General features: G+C 29.2%; 1 protein-coding gene and 1 long non-coding RNA gene across 2 annotated transcripts; one reads left to right on the top strand and one right to left on the bottom strand.

Moving 5' to 3' along the window:
- Positions 1 to 22,547: 22,547 nt before the first annotated feature.
- Positions 22,548 to 23,975, bottom strand: LOC145113186 (uncharacterized). The gene is made up of 4 exons (XM_079049306.1): positions 23,871 to 23,975; positions 23,421 to 23,660; positions 22,827 to 23,303; positions 22,548 to 22,721 (listed from the first exon to the last, which is right to left on the bottom strand). Exons 1-4 carry the CDS (start codon positions 23,973 to 23,975, stop codon positions 22,548 to 22,550), a joined length of 996 nt encoding a protein of 331 aa, XP_078905432.1.
- Positions 23,976 to 24,325: 350 nt separating this feature from the next.
- LOC145110805 (uncharacterized) lies at positions 24,326 to 25,965 on the top strand. Its single transcript, XR_013710051.1, has 2 exons — positions 24,326 to 24,699; positions 24,851 to 25,965. It is a non-coding gene; the product is annotated as an uncharacterized LOC145110805 (long non-coding RNA).
- The last annotated feature ends 238 nt before the right edge of the window (positions 25,966 to 26,203 follow it).

The raw sequence follows: 26,203 nt of genomic DNA, 5'->3' as shown, positions 1-26,203 counted from the left end.
AAAAGTGTAAAAAAATTATAAACTTAAGGGTAAAAACGCAAAAAAATGGTAAACATAAGGGCTTTTTGCGAATTTAATATAATGGTAACCTGGAAAACCTGTTATCACCGGTAAAAGGGTAAAACCGAACATTTTTTCGAAAATGTTAGGGTAAAAACGGACATAAAATTCAACTTTGGGCAAAACCGACAAAACTTTGAAAACTTGAGGGTTTTTATGACATTAACCCTTGTCAAAACCTAAATATGGTTCACTCCTTTTTAAAATCAAGTAATTTGTATATACCTTTCATAATTATAGAATTTAAAATGATATCTCCAGAAAAGTCCTAATATTTTGGGCAAATTTTTAATAAAGTCCTAAATTTTATTTTTTGAATAAAAAAGTCCTGACATTTTCACCTTTTGAATAAAAAAGCCCAAGAAACCGGCTAATTTATTCACTTTAACCCTTTTTTACCTGTTCAGCAGGTCATGAGACCAAATTGTTAATTTTTCGAAAATAATATGACTTTTTTGCAGATTTCTTCAATATTTTTATATAATGTATAAACAAATTTTTTACATATCTATATCTATTTTTACATATTTTTGTATTTTTTATGTTTTTATATGTATATATTTACGTATTTTTATGTATTTTAAATGTATAAACATACTTTTTTTTACTTATTTATATGTATTTTTAACCATTTTACATATTCTTTTTATGTATTTTTATGTGTTATTTTTTATGTATTATGTATTTTTATATATTTTTACGTATTTATGTATTTTTTAAGCTTTTTATATAGATGTTTATGTATTTTAGGTGTATAAACGTATTTTTTACGTATTTATATCTACTTTTAAGTATTTTACATATTTTTTTATATATTACGTATTTATGTATTTTTTAAAAGTTTTTTATATAGATGTTTTTGTATATTTATGATTTTAAATGTATAAACGTATTGTTTTACGTATTTATATGAATTTTTTAGGTATTTTACATATTTTTTGTGTGTTTTTATGTGTTTTTTATGTATTATGTATTTATATATATTTTTGCGTATTTATGTAATTTTTTAGTTTTCTTATATAGATTTTTATGTATTTTTATGTATATTAAATGTTTAATCACGTAAAAATAATACAATTAATCATTTAATATACATAAAAACACATCAACATCTACATATGAAAACTAAAAAAATACATAACTACGTAAAAATACATATAAATAAATAATACATAAAAACACACAAAAAATACTTCAAAAAATACATATAAATACGTAAAACAATACGTCTATACATTTAAAATACATAAATATAGAAAAACATCTATATACTTAAAAAATACATAAATACGTAATACAAAAAAAATATGTAAAATACTTAAAAATAGATATAAATACGTAAAAAATACGTTTGTACATTTAAAATACATAAACATCTATATAAAAAGCTTTAAAAAGTACATAAATACGTAAAAATACATAGAATTACATATAAATACATAATACATAAAAAACACATAAAAATACATAAAAAAAATATGTAAAATGGTTAAAAATACATATAAATAAGTAAAAAATACGTTTATATATTTAAAATACATAAATATATACATATAAAAACATAAAAAATACACAAATACGTAAAAATAGATATAGATATGTAAAAAATATGTTTATACATTATATAAAAATTTTGACGAAATCTGCAAAAAGTCTCATTAATTTCTAAAAATTAACAATTTGGTCTCATGACCTGCTGAACAGGTCAAAAGGGCTAAAGTGAATAAATTAGCCGGTTTCTTGGGCTTTTTTATTCAAAATGTGAAAATGTCAAGACTTTTTTATTCAAAAAATAAAATTTAGGACTTTATTAAAATTTTGCCCAAAATATCGGGACTTTTCTGGAGATATCGCAATTTAAAATCAAAGAATTCAAAATAGTATGATATGAATCGCAGTATTAATTTCTTCATATCCTTTCCAAAATCGTTGTTCAAAATTAAGTATAAGTATAATCTCATTCAGTTGTTATCATAATTTCGTGAAATCCGGACTTTGCAGCATCATGTTCGAATACCAGCTTCATAAGGTTAGCAATTTTTTTTTATGATTTACTGATTAATTTCTTACATCTGATTATAGTTTATGTGTTCGGTATATGTGTCAATGGCTTATTAGTGGGTTTTTGATAAGTGGATTTTCTATTCTCTCTCTCTCTCTCTCACTCTCTTTCTCTCTATGTGTATGTGTGTCTGTTTGTGTGCGTGTTTGGATTGGATTCTATGTTTGGATTGGATGAAGTAAAATTCAGTTTAATTAGTTCTGTGTTAATTGGATTGGATTATGTGTTTGGATTGGATGAAAAAATAAATAAAGAAAAGTAAAAATGGAGTACCTTCCCGAAGGGTTTAGTGTCTATATATATTAAAAGAGAAACTTGATGACATCACCTTCAACAATCAAGGTCATTCATTGTGTTTCCTTGATTAATTTCAACCATTGGATCATTTTGATGATGTCATCATAAAAAAGGTAAATTAATATTAACTAAATTAAGTTGACTACGTTTGGAAAGTTAAAAACTTATTAATGGTGACTGAAATTTTAATTGGAATGTATTGAAGTGAAATAAATGTGAACATAATTGTCAAAACATAAATATGGTTCCTTCCTTTTTTAAATCAAGTAATTTGTATATACCTTTCATAATTATAGAATTTGAAATCAAAGAATTCAAAATAGTATGATATGAATCACAATATTAATTTCTTCATATCCTTTCCAAAATCGTTGTTCAAAATTATGTATAAGTATAATCTCATTCAGTTGTTATCACAATTTCGTGAAATTTGGACTTTGCAACATCACGTTCGAATACCAGCTTTATAAGGTTAGCAATTTTTTTTATTTACTGATTAATTTCTTACATCTGATTATATTTTATGTGTTCGGTATATGTATCAATGGCTTATTAGTGGGTTTTTGATAAACGGATTTTCTATTCTCTGTGTGTGTGTGTGTGTGTTTGCGTGTGTGTGTGTGTGTGGATTGGATGAAGTAAAATTCATTTTAATTAGTTATGTGTTAATTGGATTGGATAAAAAAATAAATAAAGAAAAGTACAAATGGAGTACCTTCCCGAAGGTTTTAGTGTCTAAATATGTTATTTTTTCAAAATGACTTATTTAGGCTTGCTGTATAAACTACTTTTAATTGGAATGATTCGTATATTCTTTAATATATGTTTGTATCAGTGTTTCTCAATCAGCATATGCATTTTTGTCCAAATATAAAAAAAGCAAATGTAATTTTGATATTGTCGTATTATACATACTTGTTGTAAAATAACCTATTTACCCTTGTTGTGTGTGTCTGTTTGTGTTTCAGTGTGTGTGTGTGTGTGTGTGTTTGGATTGGATTATGTGTTTGTATTTGATGATGTACAATTCAGTTTAATTAGTTTTGTCTTTGGATTTGATACTTGGATCGGATGAAAATAGAAATAAAGAAAAGTAAAAGTGGAGTACCTTCCCGAAAGGTTTTGTGTCTACATATATTATTTCTTCAAAATAACTTATTTACCCTTGCAATAAAAACAACTTTTTTGGAATGATTCATATATTTATTTAATATATGTTTGTGTCTGTGTTTCTCAATCAGCATATGCTTTTTTGTCCAAAGGTAAAAAAAAAGCAATGTACTTTTGATATTGCCTTATTATACATACTTGTTGTAAAATGATGTGTTTGCATCAAAATGATAATACAGGTGTTATCATCCTCCTATGTGTGGAAAAGCTCAAAACTTGGGGTGGTAAGAATATTTTTTTATTATAAATGTCCATGTCGTTACATTAATATTTTATTTATAAGATAAATTAATTTATAACTTTAATTGTTATTTCCAGGTCAGCCTCAAGTGGGTAACTGTTTGTTTGGGTCGAGATTGCATATTAATGACGACATGTCTCACATTTCAGAATTCAAAAAAGCGTATGTCTTTTATAATTAAGTAATAGCTTAATGTTTGTTTTTCCTTATTCTTAATCATTAATTATTTATATTGTTTAACTTCTTCATTTTTTTCTTCTTATATGTAGTATTGTTGATATGAATTTGAATGTTAACTCTTCCATTAGTACTACACAGCTTAACACCGATACTGTTGTGGCTAAGACAGAGGATTACTACCTCCGTTTTCCAATCAAGAACATTGATGATATTCCAGATTACAATGAAGTATACTTAACAGTATTAATATTTTTCCATTAATTTTATAAATTTATGGCGCATAACACAATGAATATATATATATATATATATATATATATATATATATATATATATATATATATATGAAATTTTTTTATATATTTTTTAAAAAAATTATGTAATTGGAAATTGGTATGTCCATCATTACTATTGTCATCGGTTTTGATTTAGACGAAGGCTGATATTTTTTTATTGTCGTGACTCTTCAAAAAAATTAAGTAAGAATGATGATGATACTAATGTTGAACCATTTACTTGTGATGGTTGTGGTGGAGTTTCTGATGTTTATAGCAAGTAAGTTCATAATTTTATATTTGTAAAGTTCTTGTGACATTAATCTATATTCGAATGTTTCCAATTTTATTCATTGTCCGTTAAAGTGTCATTTTATAATTTTTAGGGTGAGGGTCGTAATTCGTTTTCAATATGAAACTAGGTTTGCTTCTTTTGTATTGTTTGACTGTCATGTTAAAGATGTTATTCACCGTGGTAATCAGTGGCTGATGGAAAAGATATCAAAAGATAGCGTTAATTTTTTTAATTTTCAACTCATCTCTTATTTTGTTTTATGATATTAATTTTGTTTAATATATGTACTGAAGAATTGAATAAATTCATTTAAACCCATTAATGCATCTAATACTTTTTAACATAAAAAGTTGTCTACAAATATATCCTTCAACGATTTGTACTTTTTTATGCGTTTCCCCGCGTTTAACGCGGGTTATAATCTAGTTATAATATACATAATAAATGTAATAAACACATTAACCTAGCACTATATATATATATATATATATATATATATATATATATATATACATACATACATACATACATACATACATATTAGGTTCAAATGAAAAAAAAAATGTGTAATCGAAAACGCAAAAACAAACCTAACTAACTACTTTTATATAAAAAGAGCGCCTCATAATTATTCAAGTTTTAAGGAAGCCATGAAAATGGGTGTTGAAGTATACCATAACTTAAAGGTAAATATTTTTAAACATGTTTCTCCATCAACCCTATTCTGAATTGCACATTAATCTTTACTTATGTTTATACTCACACTCACAGTCTCTTATTAAGAAGAAATATGGTCAAGATGCAACAAATGTTGGTGATGAAGGTGGATTCGCTCATAATAGTTTAAGAAAAAAAGGAAGGGCTTGAGTTCCCTAAAACAACCATTGGTCAAGTTGGTTACACTGGAAAAGTTGTGATTCGAATGGATGTTTCTACATCTAAATGTGGTCAGATTTGTAAATAACAATGGGTATATACGTGTTTTGAATATACAAGGAATTAGGTTTCCTTAGTTTCTTTTTGTTGTTTATATGAGAAGATCGTTGTGTTTTTTTTCTTGTACATTAATGAAATCCTCATCCATACATAAATAAATAGATAGTAACAGTAATAAGATCTTCAACCCCCGCAACACGGGGGATTCTTCCCTAGTTACTTATATATAAACATAAACTTCATTAACAAAAAAAAATTCCTACAACCAATTTGTTCTTCAACCCCCGCAACACGGGGGATTCTTCCCTAGTTACTTATATATAAACATAAACTTCATTAACAAAAAAAAATTCCTACAACCAATTTGTTTCATCCGTTACTTGAATAGATATAAACCCAAAAAATTTAATACTTGTCTTATTATGTTCGATTAGAAATTACTTCCTCCCCACTCCGTGGGGACACAGGTAAGGACTTTGTAATTTTTTTTAATATAAAGATAATTTTTGTAAAAATAATTCATAAGGACCTTCTCTGTACATTACGAGAGCAATTTTTGTTTTTTATTTGCTACACAGAGGTCAAAACTGTCAACATACGAATATATTAAACATAATGATTGTTTCTGTTAAAAAACCTCACAGGAGCCTTTTATGTAAATTGCAAAATTGTAAGCACTAAGTGTGCCAATATCTAAAAGATTTATGTTAAAACTGTTATAGTGGAAAAATTATGTTCATCAGCACATTTTCTGAAACGGGAATGAAGAACAAAAGTGAAAATAAGGTCTAATAGAAAAAATAGCAAAGTAGAAATGAAAAAAAAAAAAAGACTGACAATTGAAACTTTGAAAATGAAAAGAAAGAAACATACAAAAATAGCTAAGTAACGTGGCCAAATTGTGAAATACGAATATTATACTGTTCCTAAGCCATTTGCTGCTAATATATATTATTACTATAATATAGTACGTCTAAGAATAATTCTATATATATATCAAATCTAAAGGAAGTTAGCAATAGTAACTTTTATGTCTTTAGGTTTTTGCCATAAATGTTTAGTGAATTTGACATTTTTAGTCCTTAAAGTGAAAACTTTTATAATTTTGTGTTTTGATTAAGTTTTTGTGCTTTTAGGGTTTTGCCACAAATCTTTAATAACTTTGACACTTTTCGTCCTTGCAGTGAAAAGTTTTATATTTTGGTGTTTTTGCCACAAATCTTTAATGAATTTGACACTTTTCGTCCTTATAGTCAAAACTTTTAAACTTTTGACATAAAAAACACAAAAAACATCCTTTAGAATTTTGCCACCATATTTTCTCAACTTTGACAACTTTCACATTATTGCCACAATATTTTTGGATTTTCTCCACCAGTGTCCCTTCTTTTGGTTGTCGTACACTTTGGACATCTAATTTTAGAGGTTGTCGACTTTCTCTCCTATTTGCGGTGATTTACACTTTCAGCACGTATTTTTTAAAGTTTAACAATTTTCCCCATATTACCCCAAAAGCAGCGTAGCCGCGAGTTCTTTGCTAGTTCAAATTAAAAATAAAAATAAAATACAATAAATACTCCTTTAGATTTGTTTCATGCATGTGTTTTGTAGCCCAATAAGGTATGTACATCAGCCCCATTTAAGAAATTCAAAGCAGGCCACAAATGAGAAATACATAACCCAATATCCCTTGTGTGTGTCTTTGTCCGTTATATAGATTAGCATCTGGAGAAGATAGACTCTTGATAAGATTCGCTTCAATTTCTGGCTTTTGATTATACATTGATTGATAATGATTGAAAACAGCCTGCTCGTTTGCTTGAGAAATTGTGACTTTATCCCACCATTTTAGACGAAATTGTCTATTGAGCCAAGGGGGATTTAAGTCTGTTGCTTCTTGATAAGAGAATGTCCAGGACATGATCCATGGAACTTTGAATAACATGGTGAACTGTAACAAATATTCAAATTCTGGGATTTGTTGAATAAATAGTTCTTTGAATTTAGAAAATCCTTTGAGAATTTCAGTGGGTAAACAAATAGGAACAAGTCCCATATAACGATACCAATTGACAAACCATTTGGGGTATTCACAGTTGAAATTTTTATCAAAGAAAATGAACCATGAATGAGAATAGTTTCGAAGAAAAAATGCTTTAGTCCAAGCTTCTTGGTAATCATAATATGAATATCTTGGATAAGCAGGGAATTGATAAAGGGGTTTTTCTAAGGAAAGATTGGATGACCAATTTTTAAAATTCTTCAAACAAAAATTAATTAAATAACAAACAGAAATATCATACATAACTATCAAAAATAGAACACGGCTCTGATACCATTAGTAATGCGGAACAAATTAACAAGTAGTTTCAGATATTTTTTGATGATAAAAATCATACATTATTTTATAAAACTGTTTTCTATCTTTGCTTATAAACTTATGATTATTGATTAGAACTTGTAAAGCTTTTAATTGATTACAATAATAATGACGATTAGCTTGTATCTTTGAATCAGACATGATGAATAATAAAAGAACAAAAGTTATTTAAATATTTCAAGCATGGATTTGATTAACTTGATTATTATTAAATGCGAGTATTATTTTAACAAAAATTTCAAATTTTGTAGAATTAATAGTTAGAATAACTCGAAATGAGATTGTCATAGAGATAATACAACAATTGAATAAAATTCTTTATATATTACCTTCTTCTAAATTACAATCAGAGCATCCGTCTGGAGCAAGTATGATTTGAAAATCTAAAGATTTTGAACATCTAGAAGTAGATAGGAGAACACTTTTCTTAGACATGAACTAAACATTTGAGAGAAATTAAATGAGAGAAATTTTTAGTGAACCTAGAGATGATTCTAATTAAAACATATCTCCTCAATATATAGGAGTCTTGGAGTCTTGAAATATCTTGAAACGGGAAACCGAAGGATTACCGGATCAATCTTGAGAATTATTGAATCAACTTGCATTTGTCGGAGTGTAGATGTGGCAGACAAAACTCTAAAGCTTTTGACAAATTGGCATCATATTTTGTCATTTTTTGATAATGGAAAATCTTCTTTTGCGATAATGGAGCATCTTCTTTCATCTTTGTAAAAGTTGTTTGTTTTCGTGTAATAATTTAGCATCTTATCTCTGCAGAAGATTTGATAATATTTTTGATAATTGATGTACTCACACAGTGTATAAATTTGATAACAGTTGAATAAATACTAACACAATTTGATAACACGTCAATTTGATAACACAATTTGATAACACGTACTACCCCCCTTGAATAACAAACACTTTTGCAAAATACCTAAAAAGGTATGACACCAAGGGTGGAGGGTGAAATACGAAATGAAAGAATACCTTACATTGAAGGTATAACACCAAAATTAAAAATTTAATTAATCTACAAATGGATCATCAAAAGGATCTTGAGCATCTTGAAAATTATTTTTGACAGACGTGGGAGAATTTTCTGAATTAGTTGGAGAATTGCGAATTTCTTGAAGTAATTGTTGTAGATCTTCAGGGGAAGAATTTGCAGCGGCACGAATTTTGCTAATAAGATTAGCATCTGGAGAAGATAGACTCTTGATAAGATTCGCTTCAATTTCTGGCTTTTGATTATACATTGATTGATAATGATTGAAAACAGCCTGCTCGTTTGCTTGAGAAATTGTGACTTTATCCCACCATTTTAGACGAAATTGTCTATTGAGCCAAGGGGGATTTAAGTCTGTTGCTTCTTGATAAGAGAATGTCCAGGACATGATCCATGGAACTTTGAATAACATGGTGAACTGTAACAAATATTCAAATTCTGGGATTTGTTGAATAAATAGTTCTTTGAATTTAGAAAATCCTTTGAGAATTTCAGTGGGTAAACAAATAGGAACAAGTCCCATATAACGATACCAATTGACAAACCATTTGGGGTATTCACAGTTGAAATTTTTATCAAAGAAAATGAACCATGAATGAGAATAGTTTCGAAGAAAAAATGCTTTAGTCCAAGCTTCTTGGTAATCATAATATGAATATCTTGGATAAGCAGGGAATTGATAAAGGGTTTTTTCTAAGGAAAGATTGGATGACCAATTTTCTGGAGAAATGATTTTAAGAATTCGGGCTTTGCTAAAATCAATAGATCCTTCCTTATTATTAGAACGGTGATCAATCTGAACAGATCCAGATTCTTGTAGAATGGTTTGATAATATTCTCGAGATTTGTAAGAGTTTTCATGAAAGGTTTTTCCTCGACCAAAGAGGTGTTTAGTAAGAACATGAAAACCTTGATTAAGCTTAAGAATTTGAGAATCTTCAAGTATTTGGATTTTCAAGAGATTTGGATTGAGAACATAAGGGGCTTTATTTGTAGGTTTAGGATTTGTTGAAATTTGTGTTTCAGAAGGAATAGGTTTTGAAAAAGGGCTAATTGATTGAACTGGAGAAATGTTTGGAGTAGCTAGTTTTGATTGTAGCATGTTTGAATAAAGTTGAGAATTTTTTGCAATTGGAGTTAATGGGGAAAAACGATTTTGACTTGAGAAAGGAACAAGCTTTTGATTAACTGGTTTCTTGTCTTCAATCTTGGAGGAAGACGATGAACTCATTTTCCCTGCAAAAATTCACGAGAAAGAATATCTGGTAATGAATTGCTTTCTCCTCTTATAAATTCAATATCGAAATCAAAATTGCCCAACAATGCTTGCTATCTAGCAAAAATTTGTTTAGAAATAATATTTTTAACATCTTTTTCTAAAATTGATTTTGCAGATTGACAATCAATTCTTAATAAAAAAAATTTCATAAATAAATCATCTTCAAATTTAGTAATACATAAAACAATACTTAAAATCTCCTTTTTAACAGTTGAATAATTCTTTTGAGTATTATTCCAAGCACCTGAATAAAAACGAACCAATTGTTCTTCAGAAGAATTTGATAATTTTTGTTTTAAAATACCTCCAAATCCAATATCACTAGCATCAGTTTCGACTATGATATTAGCATGAGGATGTGGTAAATTTAAACAAGGTAAAGAAGGAATTTTTTGTTTTATAAGTTTAACAATATTAGTATGTTCTTGAGTCCAAGGTTCTGGATTGTTTTTTAATCTATTATAAAGAGGTTTGCAAAGAGTTCCTAAATCTTTGAAAAAATCATGAATATAATTTAAACATCCTAGAAACCGTTGAAGTTGTTTTTTATCTATAATTTCATCAGGAAATTTATTAGAAAATTCTAAACTTCTTATAATAGGTTTAATAGTATTATTAACAATGTTATGTCCTAAAAATCTAATTTCATTTTGAAATAAATGCATTTTCTTAGCTGAAACAGCTAAGCCATTTTTATAAATTAAATCATAAAACTGATTTAAATGTTTGAAATGTTGATCAATAGATTTTGAAAAAATAAGAACATCATCAATATAAACAATTGAAAAACTATTTATAGGAATGATAATATCATTCATAACGTTTTGAAATTCAGAAGGAGCATTCTTTAAACCAAAGGGCATAACGTTCCACTCATAATGTCCAAAAGGAACATTAAAACCTGTTTTGTATTTATCTTCTTCATGAATTTGAATTTGCCAAAAACCAGATTTCATATCGAATTTTGAAAATATTTTTGAATCATAAAGTTTTTTCAATAAATCTCTTTTATTAGGAATAGGATATCTAATCCATTCTAAAACTTTATTTAAAGGTTTATAATTGATAACTAATCTTGGTGATCCTCTTTCTAATTCAGCAGCATTCATAACATAGAAAGCTGAACAAGACCAAGGAGATTTAGAAGGTCTAATTAATTTTTTGTCCAATAAATCTTGAATTTCTTTTTTACAATGAGCTTCTAATTCATTATTCATATGAATAGCTCTTGATTTTGAAGGAATATCTTTTTCATTGAAAGTTTTAATATAAGGTAATTTGACAATATGTTGTTTTCTGTTCCAAAAGGCGTTTGGAATATTTGAGCAAACATTATTTTCAAATTTTTGTTTTAAAGCTATAATTTTGTCTTGAATATACTTATCTTGTAATTGATTATGTATACGAAAATCATTAATTTCATTGATAAGGTAATTTGCTTGTTTTGTTTTATAATTAAGAATATTAATAGTTGAATAAGACGGAGGTTCACAAAATTTAAACATAATTTCTTTTCCAAAAACTTTAGTAATAATTCCATCATCTTGAACCATAAAAGGATATAATTTAGTAATAAAAGGTGTTCCTAAAATTAAAGGAGAAGTAAGATTTTTTACTAAAATTAAATGAGTTTTATAACAATAATCTTGATTGTTACAAATATGAACATCGGAAACTTTATAATTTATTTTTAAACTGGTTCCTTCAGCTCCAGTAAGCCTAGAAGAAGTTTTTTCATAAAATTGAGTGGGAAATATACCTTCTTGTATACAGTTCATATCAGCACCACTATCAATTAGAGCAGTAATATCCATTTTAAAATTATCCTTTACTAAAGTTATTTGAGTATTCCATTTTTGAGAAATTTGATCATTTATAATTCTTTCGATAACCTTTTCATCTTTATTATCATTATTTTGTGAATTAATAATATTTTTTCCCTTTTCAAGAGTTATAATTTTGCCTTTAATTTCTTTTATGTCTTGTTTAACTGATTTTAATTCTTCCTGAAGTTCTTGCATGGAAATGGGTTTTGTTTCAGAAAATCTTTCATATATGTCTTTTAAATTAAAAATTGTTGTATTATTTGAAACAGAATTTTCATTCTTATTAAGCATTTGTTTTATCAACAATTCTTGGATATTTTTATCTTTAATGGAATCTAAATTTTTTAAAAGATCTTTGTCATTGTTTGTAAGGACATTAATTGAATAATTACAATTACATTTTCCAACACATTCGCATGTATCAGAATCTTCCGAACTTGAACTATTTTGCTCTAAAATGTTTAAATCATTTTCTTGAAAATCGGAAAAACTAGAATCAGAATCGGAATCAGAATTTAACATAATTTTTCTAATTTGTTCTTTTAATTCTTCCGAAATATTTAATTCATTAATTTTTGTTTTTGCATAACAATTATTAGCATTATGACCATTACGACCACATTTATGGCAAATAATAATGTCTTTTGATTTTCTTTTAGATTTTTTATTAGATTGTTTATAAGGGTTTTTTGATGTTGAAAATTTATTTTTCTTATAAATCTTATAATTTTTCTTTTTCTTGAAATATTTTGAAGATTTTTTATTATATTTTTTGGTTTTTGAAGTAGACGGACCTGTTAATGGTTGATAACCATGTTGTTGACAAAAATTTCCTAATTCATTTTTACTATTAATTCTATCCTTTTTAAGTTTTTCTTTAAATCTAAGGTCAGCACAAATAGCTAATCCTTCTTTATTAATATAATTAATTAAATCTCCATAAGTTAGGTTTTGATAAGGAATTGTATTATTAAAATTTTCTCTTAATTTTTGTCTAATTCTTTCGGCAAAAAGTTTTGGAAGTCCAGCAATAAAACGTTCTTTCCAATAAGATTCTTTACAATCAGGTCTTGAAAAAACTTTAACGAGATAATTATCTTTGTACCATCTGAAATCAGTTAATTTTCTACAATGTAAGTTCATTAGAATTTCAGAAGTTCTTTCTTGAAAAGTAGTAGGATCTCCTACAAAGTTTTTGATTATAGCAAAAATTAAAGTATTAACCATATCATCCTCTTGAGTTTGAATAGGTAAATTATTTTCTTGTTTTATAACGGTTTTCTTGGCAGTCATAATAAAATTCTTTTCTTCTGGTGTAATATAGAAATCCCACCAACCTTTAAGAGTACCAGTAAACCCGGAAATAATAATATTAACAATTTGAAGTTGAGTATTATTGTGAGACTTGTAAGCATTAGCTGCCATGGTCATTTTTTGAACAATATTAAGAATTTGATGTTCAGAGTTACCATCGATATTCCATTCGTAAACAGAGGTACCATCGTAAGCTGAACGATCATATTGAAAAGCTATTTCTTCAATTTGAACATCAGGAAGAGAAGGTCTATTCCAGTAATTTTTAATAGTTGGTTTTGGATTATTACCAAAAGAATTAATCTTATTTAATCTTGAAAAATCATTTGTAAGCTGATTTATACCATCATTATCATTTATGAATTGTTGAGTAAGATTATCTAAATTTAATTCACTTTCATTATTACTTTCGTCAGATTCGTCAAAAGAGTCATTATTTGTTTTTAACATATTTATAGATACGTTTTTTGAAATACGAAAATTAGTAAGTCTTTTTTCTAATTCATCAATTAAATCTTTATTTCCAAGATTAAAATTTCCATTTATTTGATGAGGAATAAAGCTGACATTACTAGAGCTTGCTATATTATTATAAAATTTTTTTGTTTCAATTTTATTTTCTTTTGATAACTGTAAATTTATAGTATTTTCTTCAATCCTATTTAGTTGATCTGAAATAGTTAAAAGAGTTTCATTCGAATAATTATTTTGATAAATAATATTTTGAAAACATTTTTCATTTGTTATCTGACTTGGAACTTTAACTAAAGGAGTTGCAATAAAATTATTATCAATAATGATTTCCTTTTTTGGCGGATATTCAGAAATAATTTCTTGATTAGTAATAACATCCTTGTATGTTTTTGAAGAAACAGGAAAAACAGTTTGCATTTTAAAAGGATAATCTATATTATGTTTAGGAACATAAATCAATTCGAACCACTGAAAAAACGGAGAGTGAATTTGATTTGATAAAACATAATCTTCCCAAAGTCCAAAATGTAAAAATCTTATATAATATGAAAAGTTTTCTTCATGCCAAATTCTTTTTGTATTATTATAATCTTTATAATATTCTTCTTCTTTTAAATAATCAAAATTAACATATGAAGGTATTTTAGAAATATTTATATTATTATTCATTTTAACAAGTTGATTGATTTAATCTGAAAGATATATTTTTAATAATACTAAGTTGAGCACTAATAACAATATATTTATTTTTAATCATTTTTGATAAACAATATATTATTTCCTTTTGAATATTATAATTATATGTGTCCTTTTCAATATTAGATAATTTAATTTCTTCGTCTTCTTTAAGTTGTTTAATTCTATTTATTTCTTTAGAAACGCTTGCAATAATTTGCCATCTAGTCTTTAATAAATTATTCCAAAAAGTATTATTATTACAACAACTAATCTGTCTTTTAGAACTCATTAACACGTATATTTAGATAAATTTGTTAAATAATTATCAAGATGTATATTAAAGGTTTTTAATACTGCTTTTATGTTATTTATTTCTTGTTCTAATTCTAATAGTTCCTTATCATTAATTATTAAATTTATATTTTTTAATTCTAATACCTTTTCTTGTAAGAGTTTTTTAAATATTTTTATTGAATTTCTTAATCTTTTAATAGCAGTAACTCTATTTCTGTTTAAAGAATTACAATTTATTTGAACTTTATTACTCATAATTGTTGTCTATAATTTTGAAGTTCATTAATAAAATCAGATTTAGTAGGACTTGGTAAACTTGTATCACTAGTTTGATCTTCTTGATAAAGAGGTTTAGGAATAGAACTAGAATAGTCAACAGTTTTTAAATTTAAAGACTTTGATTTTGAAAACGAAGATTTAGAAGTACCAATTTCAGGAATAGAATTAGTAGAAAATCTAGATGATGAAAAATTTATAGAAGAAAAATTTATATCAACTGAGCCATCATTATGCTCAATTATATTTGAAATTTGTTTTGAAGAATCTAAAGATTTTGGTTCAATAACATTTTGTAAATTCCAATTACATGATTGAGTAATTTCTGACCATTTAAGTCGTTTAGGCATATGAACTTTTGTATGATTAGTATTTGCTTCGTAAATAATTGTTTCATTTCTTGGACTTGACAAACGGGTTTTTGGTTCTAAAGTAGTTGTCATGGTTTTATAACAAACACGATAAATGATTGCTAAAGGTTTAGAGTTATTTTTAAATTCTAAATTCTTTGTTTCAATAGTTAAAACCAAAGTGTCTAAAATATTTTTGTCAAATAATCCTACAGAAAAATTTGGATAACAATTAAAATAAATTGGTCCATTTGCGATATTTGTTTCTGCCATAGCTAAAATAGAATTTTGAAAATCTGTATGTCTTTTATCTCTTAATATTAAGAGAACAGGAGCATCAACACCAATTCTAAAAAGAGGTTTGATAGCAATTTCAACAATACCTAAATGAAGAAATTTATATTTTTGTCTATGTTCAAAAATAGATCTTGATGATAACAAATTTATATTTTGTTGGTCTTGACCAATGGATAGGGTTTGTTCAGTCATTTTAATTGAGTAACTTTGAAAATAATCAAAAGTCCCTATTCTATAAATTGTATTTATATTTGTTTTAGGTATAGTCCAATCATTTAAATTTTGTTCTATATTATCAATAGTTTCTTCAATAGAGTTTATATGGTTATCATCATAATCTTGTTCTTTATTCATGATATTTTTACCAGTATCATATTTTTTAGATAATATGCGTGAAAATCTACTCATATTTAATTAATTTTAGTTTAAAGATTTTATAAGAAAACTTACTTGTTCTATTTAGGATGAACAGAGAGGGCATCGGCCCAACGATGATTGTGGTCCGGCTCCGCGACTTACCATACTTGCACGTCTTACGCTAATCCAACCAATCACTGGTCTGGTCTCTGTATCATTCTTAACAAAACTCATAATTTTCTTAAAATTCTTCAAACAAAAATTAATTAAATAACAAACAGAAATATCATACATAACTATCAAAAATAGAACACGGCTCTGATACCATTAGTAATGCGGAACAAATTAACAAGTAGTTTCAGATATATATATATATATATATATATATATATATATATATATATATATATATATATATATATATATATATATGGCTTAGGTTATTTTGTTTTTACTAACTATTGTGTGTCAGAATGTACAGATCTGGACCACCGGATGAATAGAATCAACAATCATGATCTGATGGTCTATGATATTACAATAGGGTAATATGTATCATATAATCACACAAATTTCAGCAAAAGGGCATTTTTGTCAATTAACCTATTTTAAAAAAGGAAATATTAGGATTTTAAGGGATCATTAATTCCCAGATTTTTAAAAAATCTGGATTTTTTAAATTAATTCTAATTAAATTTTAATATTACTTTTAATAATAATCGATTTTACTCTGTGAGAATGACAAAAAGTCAACAATAAACTAGTAAATATATATGCGGTTTTATTCTTGCAGAATATTGTTTCATTCAATATACTTTTTATATTAAACATGCTGAAAGAATTATACAACATATTATCAAGAATAACATTTTCTAAATAATACATATTTTATTTTTTAAGAATCACTATTTACATTCATCAGTAAAGAAAAAGACTATAAACAATTATTACAATCATTCTAAAAAAATTATGACTAATAATGGTTTAAGGATTACATTTATTTTTAAAGATTAAAACTAAAAATGGTTAAAAAAGAAAAAAAAACATCAAAATCTAACAAAAACACTACTCTATTCCGAAAGAATACTATTGTTAAGAAACAATTTATAAATTCTGACAGAATACATTCTGTTAGAATACAATATCATTCTCCATGTTTTCTTCATTTTCCACATTAATGACAACCTCTTCAAAACCTAATTTCACAAGGAAAACATAATCAACTTTCAAATATTAAAATTTTTAGTGTATTAAATAGAATAAAACAAAAAATTCTAATAGAATGTGATATACATTCAAATAGAATATAACTACAACTTCTACAAACCAACATTAACAATCATCCATAAACTTGCAATGTATATTATTCTAAAAGAATGTAATGTTTCATTATTTAGGATGTCATTCTATAAGAATCAAGACAATTAACAAGAATAGAAACCAATTTTATTCTGACAGAATTAGTTACGGTAATTCACTGCTTAAGGTGACAAAGAATTCAAGATTCTATTCTGATAAAAATTAGAATTCGATATTCCATTCTAGCAGAATGATCGACATTAAGATGCATTAAAAAAACCTAACAATCTAAATAGAAAAAAGACTATGAAATTGAAATAGTAGGATAAACAGAATGCATAAACATATACACTTATCTGTTGGTTAAAAAACTGATGATTGTGTTCCAAAATCAAAATCAAAAAGCAATTGGATTAAAATCTATTTTCAGGATTGAGGTAAATAATTTCACAAGTTAAGCACAAGTTACTACATCACATAAACAATCTTTTGTTTTCCATTTACAAATACCTAGATTTCAAATATGCATTTTTATCGAACACGTGGTGTGGTTCTTCAGTTTCTTCAAAAAAAATTAGTGAGAGTCTTACCAATACAGTTTCTTGGTGGTCGGGAACTGGAGATACGGAATACGACTTCTACGACTTCGGGTCTTCAACAGTGGTAAGGTAATTTGATAAGGACCTTTTGAATACTCCAACCAACATTAATGGGAAAAGAGCGAAATAGTAGAAGAGATGGCAATGAGTTAAGGGTACTGAATGGAAGATGAGGAGGGTATACGGTTAGTGATGTACGACTAAAGCCCTTTAAATAAAGTGTTTGGATAGAATTCAGGGTTTTGAATTCCATCGCTTTTTTTTAACAAAAATCAAAAATTAAAATTGTCTTACCTGGTAATACTTTAGAAACGGAATCTGGAACGAAGCCTCATCATGAACAAATTCGAGAGGGTAGGGGAGGCAAGAAAACAAGAGACGATGTAAGAAAATAGAGAGCGTTACCTGAGTCGGCATCGGCGGTGATAGATGCAACGTGAAGAATTTATTTCCTATTTTTTTAGGTCAAACCTAATTATTTTGTTTCCTTAATTAAAGTGATTTAATTAAATAATTCTATTAATTGAATGTGTCAAAAGCCCAAAAATAACCTTATTCATTTAATAAGTAATTTAATTATTTGCTAAATTGTGATTGGTGCATTTAGGCACACAATATTTACTAGAAACATTTGAACCTAGTTCATATATATATATATATATATATATATATATATATATATATATATATATATATATATATATATATATATATATATAAGGTTAAGTTCATGTGAGACCACTATATTTTGTGAGACGGGGAGACGCAATCATAACCACTCATTTTGTAGATAAAAAAAACATTTTTAAAATGCAAAATATTCGAAAATTTTCGAATTTTTTTTTAAATATTATATCTTCATTTATATTTTCCAAAAAATAAAATAAAAAAATAATAATAATAAATAATTTGTAAAATATTCTAGTAGAATATTAGAATATTATACATATCTGACAAATATTGTAGAATATTAAAATATTCTAACATTTTAAAAATCAAATTAGAATATTTCACGTGTTTTTCAAAAAAAGGTAAATTTTTTTTATTTTATTTTTGTTTTTTTAGATAAATAAAATGTCAAAAATAATAATTAATTTTTTTTTTCGGATTTTTCCTTTTATTTTGCATTTTAAAATTATTTTTAGATTACATCTTACTGTTTCACAAAATTATCAGCGTCTCAAATGAACCTATACCTAAACCTATATATATATATATATATATATATATATATATATATATATATATATATATATATATATATATATATATATATTAAGCATTTACATGCGCTAAGCAACGGATATGAATAATTTCTTTTAGAAATTAAATATTTATGGGATTAAAGATGTTATTAAAGTCAATAAGTTGTATTTCTTACAGTATAATCACTATTATAGATTAGTTTTTATGGATGTAATCGGTTAAAAAGACACAGATACATATTTTTAAATATGATAAATAGAAAATAATTTATATACAGATTAATTTTGTGTTCCTTTAGGAACAGTATTTTTTTTGTTGGACCAACCTCAAATTTTATTTTATTTATTTATTTTGTTTTTTTTGGATCAGTAGGTTTTTTTTCCATTTTTTATTTGTTGCGTCTAATTTTCTTTGGCGTGCTTCGAGATAGTGGTTGCTGGACAATACGTGTCCGACTCTGAAACAATTGACACAAGTGAAGATTGAAGACTCAAAAATCTGATCCTTTCATTAATCGCTATATATGTATATATATACATCTGTGATACCTTATCAGAAACCAAAGCAAACGAATAAGATAAGACTAATGTATACATTCAAAATACATTTATCTATGAGATAATACCCAATTCGGGATAACTCCAACACCCCCTCTCAAGTTGGAGCATGGGGATCAAAAATGGCCAACTTGTCAATAATGTGATCAAATTGTGTTTTTCTAAGAGCCCTGGTTAGAACATCCGCCAATTGTTCAAAAGTATGCACATACGTAGGAGACACCAGTCCATCAGTAATCGCATCACGCACAAAATGACAATCGACTTCAATATGTTTTGTTCGTTCATGAAAGACAGGATTGTCTGCCAAATGTAAGGCAGCTTGATTATCACAATGAAGCTTAATAGGTTGGGAATGACAAACTCCCAAGCTTAAGAGAAAATTTTTAAGCCATTTAAATTCACATGTAATGGCTGCCATAGATCGATACTCGGCTTCTGCGGAAGAGCGTGGGACAATATGTTGCTTCTTAGTTTTCCATGCTATAGGCGAGTGCCCAACATAGACAATCCATCCGGTCAAAGAACGACGAGTAATAGGGAAAGCAGCCCAATCGGAGTCACACTATCCTTCTAAAACTAGTTTACTATCAGAACTCAAGAGTATGCCACGTCCTGGAGTTCCTTTGAGATACTTAACCACACGAAGTGCCGCCTTCCAATGTTCCGTACGGGGAGCTTGCATAAACTGGGAAAGTATATGAACCGAATAACCAAGATCAGGCCGTGTAACAGCCAAATAAATAAGTCTTCCCACCAACCGACGATAGGCTTCTGGATCAGATAACAATGCTCCACCAACAAGCCCAAGTTTGTGATTTTGTTCCATCGGGAATCCAGTAGGTTTGGCACCCAAGACACCGACTTCTTTTATGATATCAAGTGTGTACTTGCGTTGACAAAGAAATAACCCTTTGGGGCTTCTTGCCACTTCAATTCCCAAGAAATACTTCAAAGCTCCAAGATCTTTCATGTGAAAACACTTATGAAGATATGTTTTGAAAGATATGATGGCACTAGAGTCATTTCCTAAAATAATTAAAACATCAACATAAACCAGGACATTAATTTGAATAGAGCCCCGTGTGTAGGTAAACAAAGAGTAATCTGAATATGATTGGCGGAAACCATAATCTTTAAGAGATCGAACAAGTTTAGCAAACCAGCAGCGTGGAGCTTGTTTGAGCCCATAAAGAGACTTGCGTAATCGACACACAAGATTGGGGTTAGAGCACCTGAATCCGGGTGGAAGTCGCATGTACACCTCTTCAGTCAAATCACCGTGTAAGAAAGCGTTATGAACATCCATTTGATGGAGCTCCAAATTTTTGGCGGCTGCTACAACAAGAAACACGCGCACGGTGGTCATTTTAGCCACAGGTGCAATTGTCTCATTATAATCGATTCCTGCCTTTTGATGATTCCCAAACACCACCAGTCATGATTTATACCTCTCAATTTCACCTGTAGAGAGATATTTGATTTTGTAGACCCATTGACTGCCAAGCGCGTTCTTTCCTGGGGGTAAAGCTGTCAAGGTCCAAGTACCATTGTCTTGAAGTGCTCGTATTTCCTCTTGCATTGATTTTTGCCAAACATCAGATTTCATTGCTAATTTAAACGAACGGGGTTCTTGACCAGCAACAATGGCGGCTAAAAATGCTGATATTTGCGAGAAAATTTACCACAAGTAATCTAATGAGCTATAGGATAGGGATTACCTGAGGAAACTAATGAAGTCGGGTGTGAGCGAGACGGGACAGTACGCGTATGAGATATGAAGTCGCGAAGGAGAACCGATGGAAATTTTTCACGATGGCCCCTACCAAGTTGATCTTCAGTTGCGGCAGTAGGAGATGGCAGTGATGATGCATTATGAGGTTGTTCCGGGATGGGTTGTCCAAGAGAAGACTGTTCCGGAGTGAGCTGTTCCGAAGTGGGATGTGACTCAACAGTGGACTGATCGGAAGTTATGTCCTCCGGTTCGAAATAATCAGGTAACTCATTTAGTGTAGGTGTGTTTGGTTGAGTTTGTAGATTAATGTCAACATAGGGAAAAATGTCTTCAAAAAATTTGACATCTCTTGAAACAAAGAATGTTTTGGTATCAAGATCGTATAGCTTCCACCCTTTCTTACCAAACGGATATCCCACAAACATGCATTTACGACTTCGACTGGCAAATTTATCACCCTTAGCTTTTTGATTGTGTGCAAAGCAAAGACACCCAAATGTTTTGATTGTAGAATAGGACGGAGCGTTACCATATAAAATTTCAAAAGGGGTTTTATTATCTAATAGAGGAGATGGTGTACGATTGATTAAATGAGAAGCGGTGAGCACACATTCTCCCCAAAAAGTGACTGGAAAATGAGCTTGAAACATTAGGGCACGGCCAACATTTAAAAGGTGTTTGTGTTTTCTTTCAACACGACCATTTTGTTGGGGTATACCAATACACGAGGTTTGAAAAATAATCCCTTTAGTAGTAAAATAATCCAGTAAACAATTGAATTCAGTTCCATTGTCACTTTGAACAATATTAATCTTTTTAGAAAATTGTCTATCAATCATAGCAACAAAGGTCATGAACGTTTGAAAAACTTCAGTTTAATCAACCATAAGATAAATCCAAACACCCCGAGTGTAATCATCTACTAAGGTTAAGAAATATCGCGCTCCACAACTAGAAGGGTATTTATAAGGACCCCACAAATCAAAATATATTTTCTCAAAAATTCGATTGGTTTTATTATTACTTAAAGAAAATTTATCTCTAGAATGTTTATCCCGAAAACACACTTCACAGGCTTTATTCAAACTACCCCTTATATCACTTAAGGAGGGATTTCACCACTTTTTCTGAAGTATGACCCATTCGTTTGTGCCACAATTCCAATATTGATGAAGCTCCATTGACCGCAACACGATGAATAGGTTCTCCTTTTCCAAAGAAATACAGTCTGTCCCGTCTAACACCCGCTCCAATCAGCTTCCTCGACAGGTCCTGTATAGCACACATATGAGAATCAAATTGAGTAACACATCTCATATCATCATTTAATTGTGACACCGAAATCAAGTTACAATTCAAACGAGGAACTAAGAGTACACTTTTGAGTGTGATTTTGTCAGATAATTTGACACTACCCTCATGAGTAGCTATGACCTTCTTTCCATTAGGCAATCCTACAAGAGTTTTTGGAACCTGTCGTGTATTATGTAACCAAGCAACATCACCAGTGACATGATGGGTTGCCCCAAAATCAATAATCCAAAGTCGTTTTTGAAACGTACCGTTCAATTTTTCTTCAGGAATTTTAGAAGTACTCATTAAACCTGTTAGAGCCTTCCACTGTTCAGCAGTGAACAATAAAGGTGTTCCTGTTGTATGCGCCTGGCCTGACCCAATATTCTGAGTAGGCCCAAGTTGTTGTCCAATAGAGATGGAGTGGGCCCGATGAGAACCCCTTCCTCGTCCGCCTGAACGACCGCCACCTTTACTCCCTCCATCACTTTTACTTCTGTCCTCCCACCACTCCGGATATCCGACCAGTTTGAAACAGGAACTCGAATCATGACCAGATCTCTTGCAATGGGAGCAATGCAAGGATGATTTGTCCACCTTCTCTAAACGACCTCCTCTTCCTTTGCTTGAAGTTGCTCAAACCCTAAACCCTAACACATCCGCGGGTTTATCTTCTACCACTACATGAGCAGTCCTCGCCCTCTCATCTTGAATCACAAGCTGATATGCCTTATCAAGAGATGGAAGTGGATCCTGTGACAAGATACTAGTGCGAAGAGTGGAGAAAAGGTCAGTGTTCAACCCCATAAGAAATTTGTGAAGCATATCAGTTTCTCTTCTTTCTTCATGTTTAGATCCGGATGTACATGCATCACAACAGGAGCAGTCAATAAGAGGTTCATGTTTATGCAATTCTTCCTACAATCCAGTCAATTTTCCGAAATACTCAGAAACTGGCATATTTTTGCCCTGTTCACACTTGGCGATCAATGACTTCAGCTGCTGAATTCGTGGTCCATTGACCACAACATATCGCGATTTCAAAGTCTCCCACAACTTCTTTGCATCACGATGTTTAGACAAGGAACACTTGACCTCTGGATCAATTGTGTTCATAATCTAGGATACTAACATTGCATTAATTGTATTCCAATCAGCTTCTGTAACAGGTGGCACCCTTTCAGTAATCGTCCCATCAAGAAACCCGAACTTTCTTTGTGCTTCCAAGGCCATCTGGATGTCACCAGCCCAGTCATCGTAATTGTCTCCTCGAAGCCTAGTCGGCGTGATAAAATCCCCTGGTCAATCTTGGGGACCAAGGTAAAACAGCGAGTTGGCTTTGATTTTCTGAGAAGCATTCGCTCCAGAGGGTTCTTCTCCCGATTTAGTCATGGCACAAGGTTATATTTCAAACCTGCTTTGATACCATGAAACAATTGACACAAGTGAAGATTGAAGACTCAAAAATCGGATCATTTCATTAATATATATATATATATATATATATATATATATATATATATATATATATATATATATATATATGTGACCTTATCAGAAACCAAAGCAAACTAATAAGATAAGACTAATCTATACATTCAAAATACATTTATCTATGAGATAATACCCATTTCAGATAACTCCAACAGACTCTTCTTCTCCACCGTTTTCATCTCCAATAAGATGCCTACACAAGTACCGTCCCCTTTAATTATCCTCACCGCTTTAATTCTTACGACCTTCCACATTCTTCCTTCTACAGCTGCATCTCTTTTTTCCTTCCACACATAGCCTTCGGCCGACGATGTCTGTATAGGAATCACTAGCACAAAATATCGGAAAAGCTATCCGTCGTCCCGACGCCCCTCCAAGGGTAGGGTTTACTTGTCTGTTCGATTAGGGCTTCGATTTCTAACAAACGACCGGTCAAAAGCCAAAAGATTTTTCTACACTCAAGGTGATCGACGATTTTAAGCCCCGAACCTCTCTTTTGATCTCTTTTTAAGCCCTAAACCCCAGTCTTCCGTTTCTGTAATTATAGGAATTTGATTGGTTTTGATTATTAATTTGATATAATTTTATTTTGTTTTTGATCATATGGATGGTAGGAGCTCTCACATCACCAAGTAAATCCTGATCCAGGTTTGTGTTCTTCGAAAATCGACGTTGGTTTCCCCTTAAACGCTCGAGATTTGCAAGCAGTCTGTTGGAATTGCTGGTCCGTATTTCTCTATTCCTCTCCTTATCTATGTTTATGTGTGTTTGTTTGTAGGTGAAGCCTAGTAATCACATGAATTGCAGCAATTATATACGAAAGTATATAGAAATAAGTTTACAATGTGATTTGGTATCTGATTTGTCTGTTTTCATCACGTAAGTACGTGTGCTGTAAACTCCTTGAAGTAGCAAATTGATTGGAAATATTTTCGTAATCATGGAACACGACATGTTAGTATCATACAATTCCTCATGTTCTCAAATCGGCTTGCTATCAAAACCCCCTAACTACAAGAACGAAACGATTTTGAAGAAATGGAAGAGTATTGTTCGGATCTGGGACCATGTTTGGCGTTTTTAGGGTTGATACATGTTGTATATGGACATAATTAGAGATAAAGAACTCCTAATTTCATTAATCACTGGAAGACCTGTTAAAATTGGATTTGGATTGCTAATCTCCATGAAGTCGAACACTTAGAACCTGTGTTCGAGCCTTCGAACACGAAAACAAAAAGTACTCGATGTGTCCATAGTTGTAGATTTTAATTTGGTCAGGCTTTGCATATTTCACATTGCAATTTGGTCAGCTAGATTTTTTGCAGAAAATTAAAATATTAGGACCTCAGATTTACTGTAGCATGCTAATACAACATACTTTTGTTCTTTAGTCTTGCTGATGTAATGTCATTAGCTAAAAGTCTAACAAAAGTTTGCATCCAATTCTGAAGATTTGTTGTTGATATTTTCCATGACTTGCATGAAGAAGTAACAACTTTTATAAGGGGCTCAGCAGATTCGGTTGTAGATCCCGTTACTTCAAAGGTCATAGGATGCTATGAAATCGGTGTGAGGGTTGTATAACATAACTCATATTTTATGTAAGGAAATACAAGTACTTTGCTATTATAAGAAATGTTTTGTAAAGATGTTTGCAATTATGTGTATACAAATGTAAGTACACTTTTACTATGCGTAAAAAATTCAAAATATTTGACTCGTGCAACGCACGGCCTCTTCCCTAGTTTATTATTAACAAATGAACTAAAGAGGTGATAAAAATTGTTTTTTAACAAAATATATAATTTTAATTTCCATTTTTAAAAGTCTATTGGATGAAAGAATTAGGTTTAATAAAGAGATAATTAAAGGTTTCATGGTTTCATGTGAATTTAATATTATTTAGTTTGATATTGTTGTAAATAATGTCAATATTATTTAATACACCATTCTCTAATATTATG

This window comes from Lactuca virosa, chromosome 5 (assembly GCF_052849685.1).
Source record: "Lactuca virosa cultivar CGN04683 chromosome 5, Lactuca_virosa_CGN04683_v6, whole genome shotgun sequence".
Classification (NCBI taxonomy): domain Eukaryota; kingdom Viridiplantae; phylum Streptophyta; class Magnoliopsida; order Asterales; family Asteraceae; genus Lactuca; species Lactuca virosa.
This window is presented reverse-complemented; position numbering and strand designations above follow the sequence as displayed.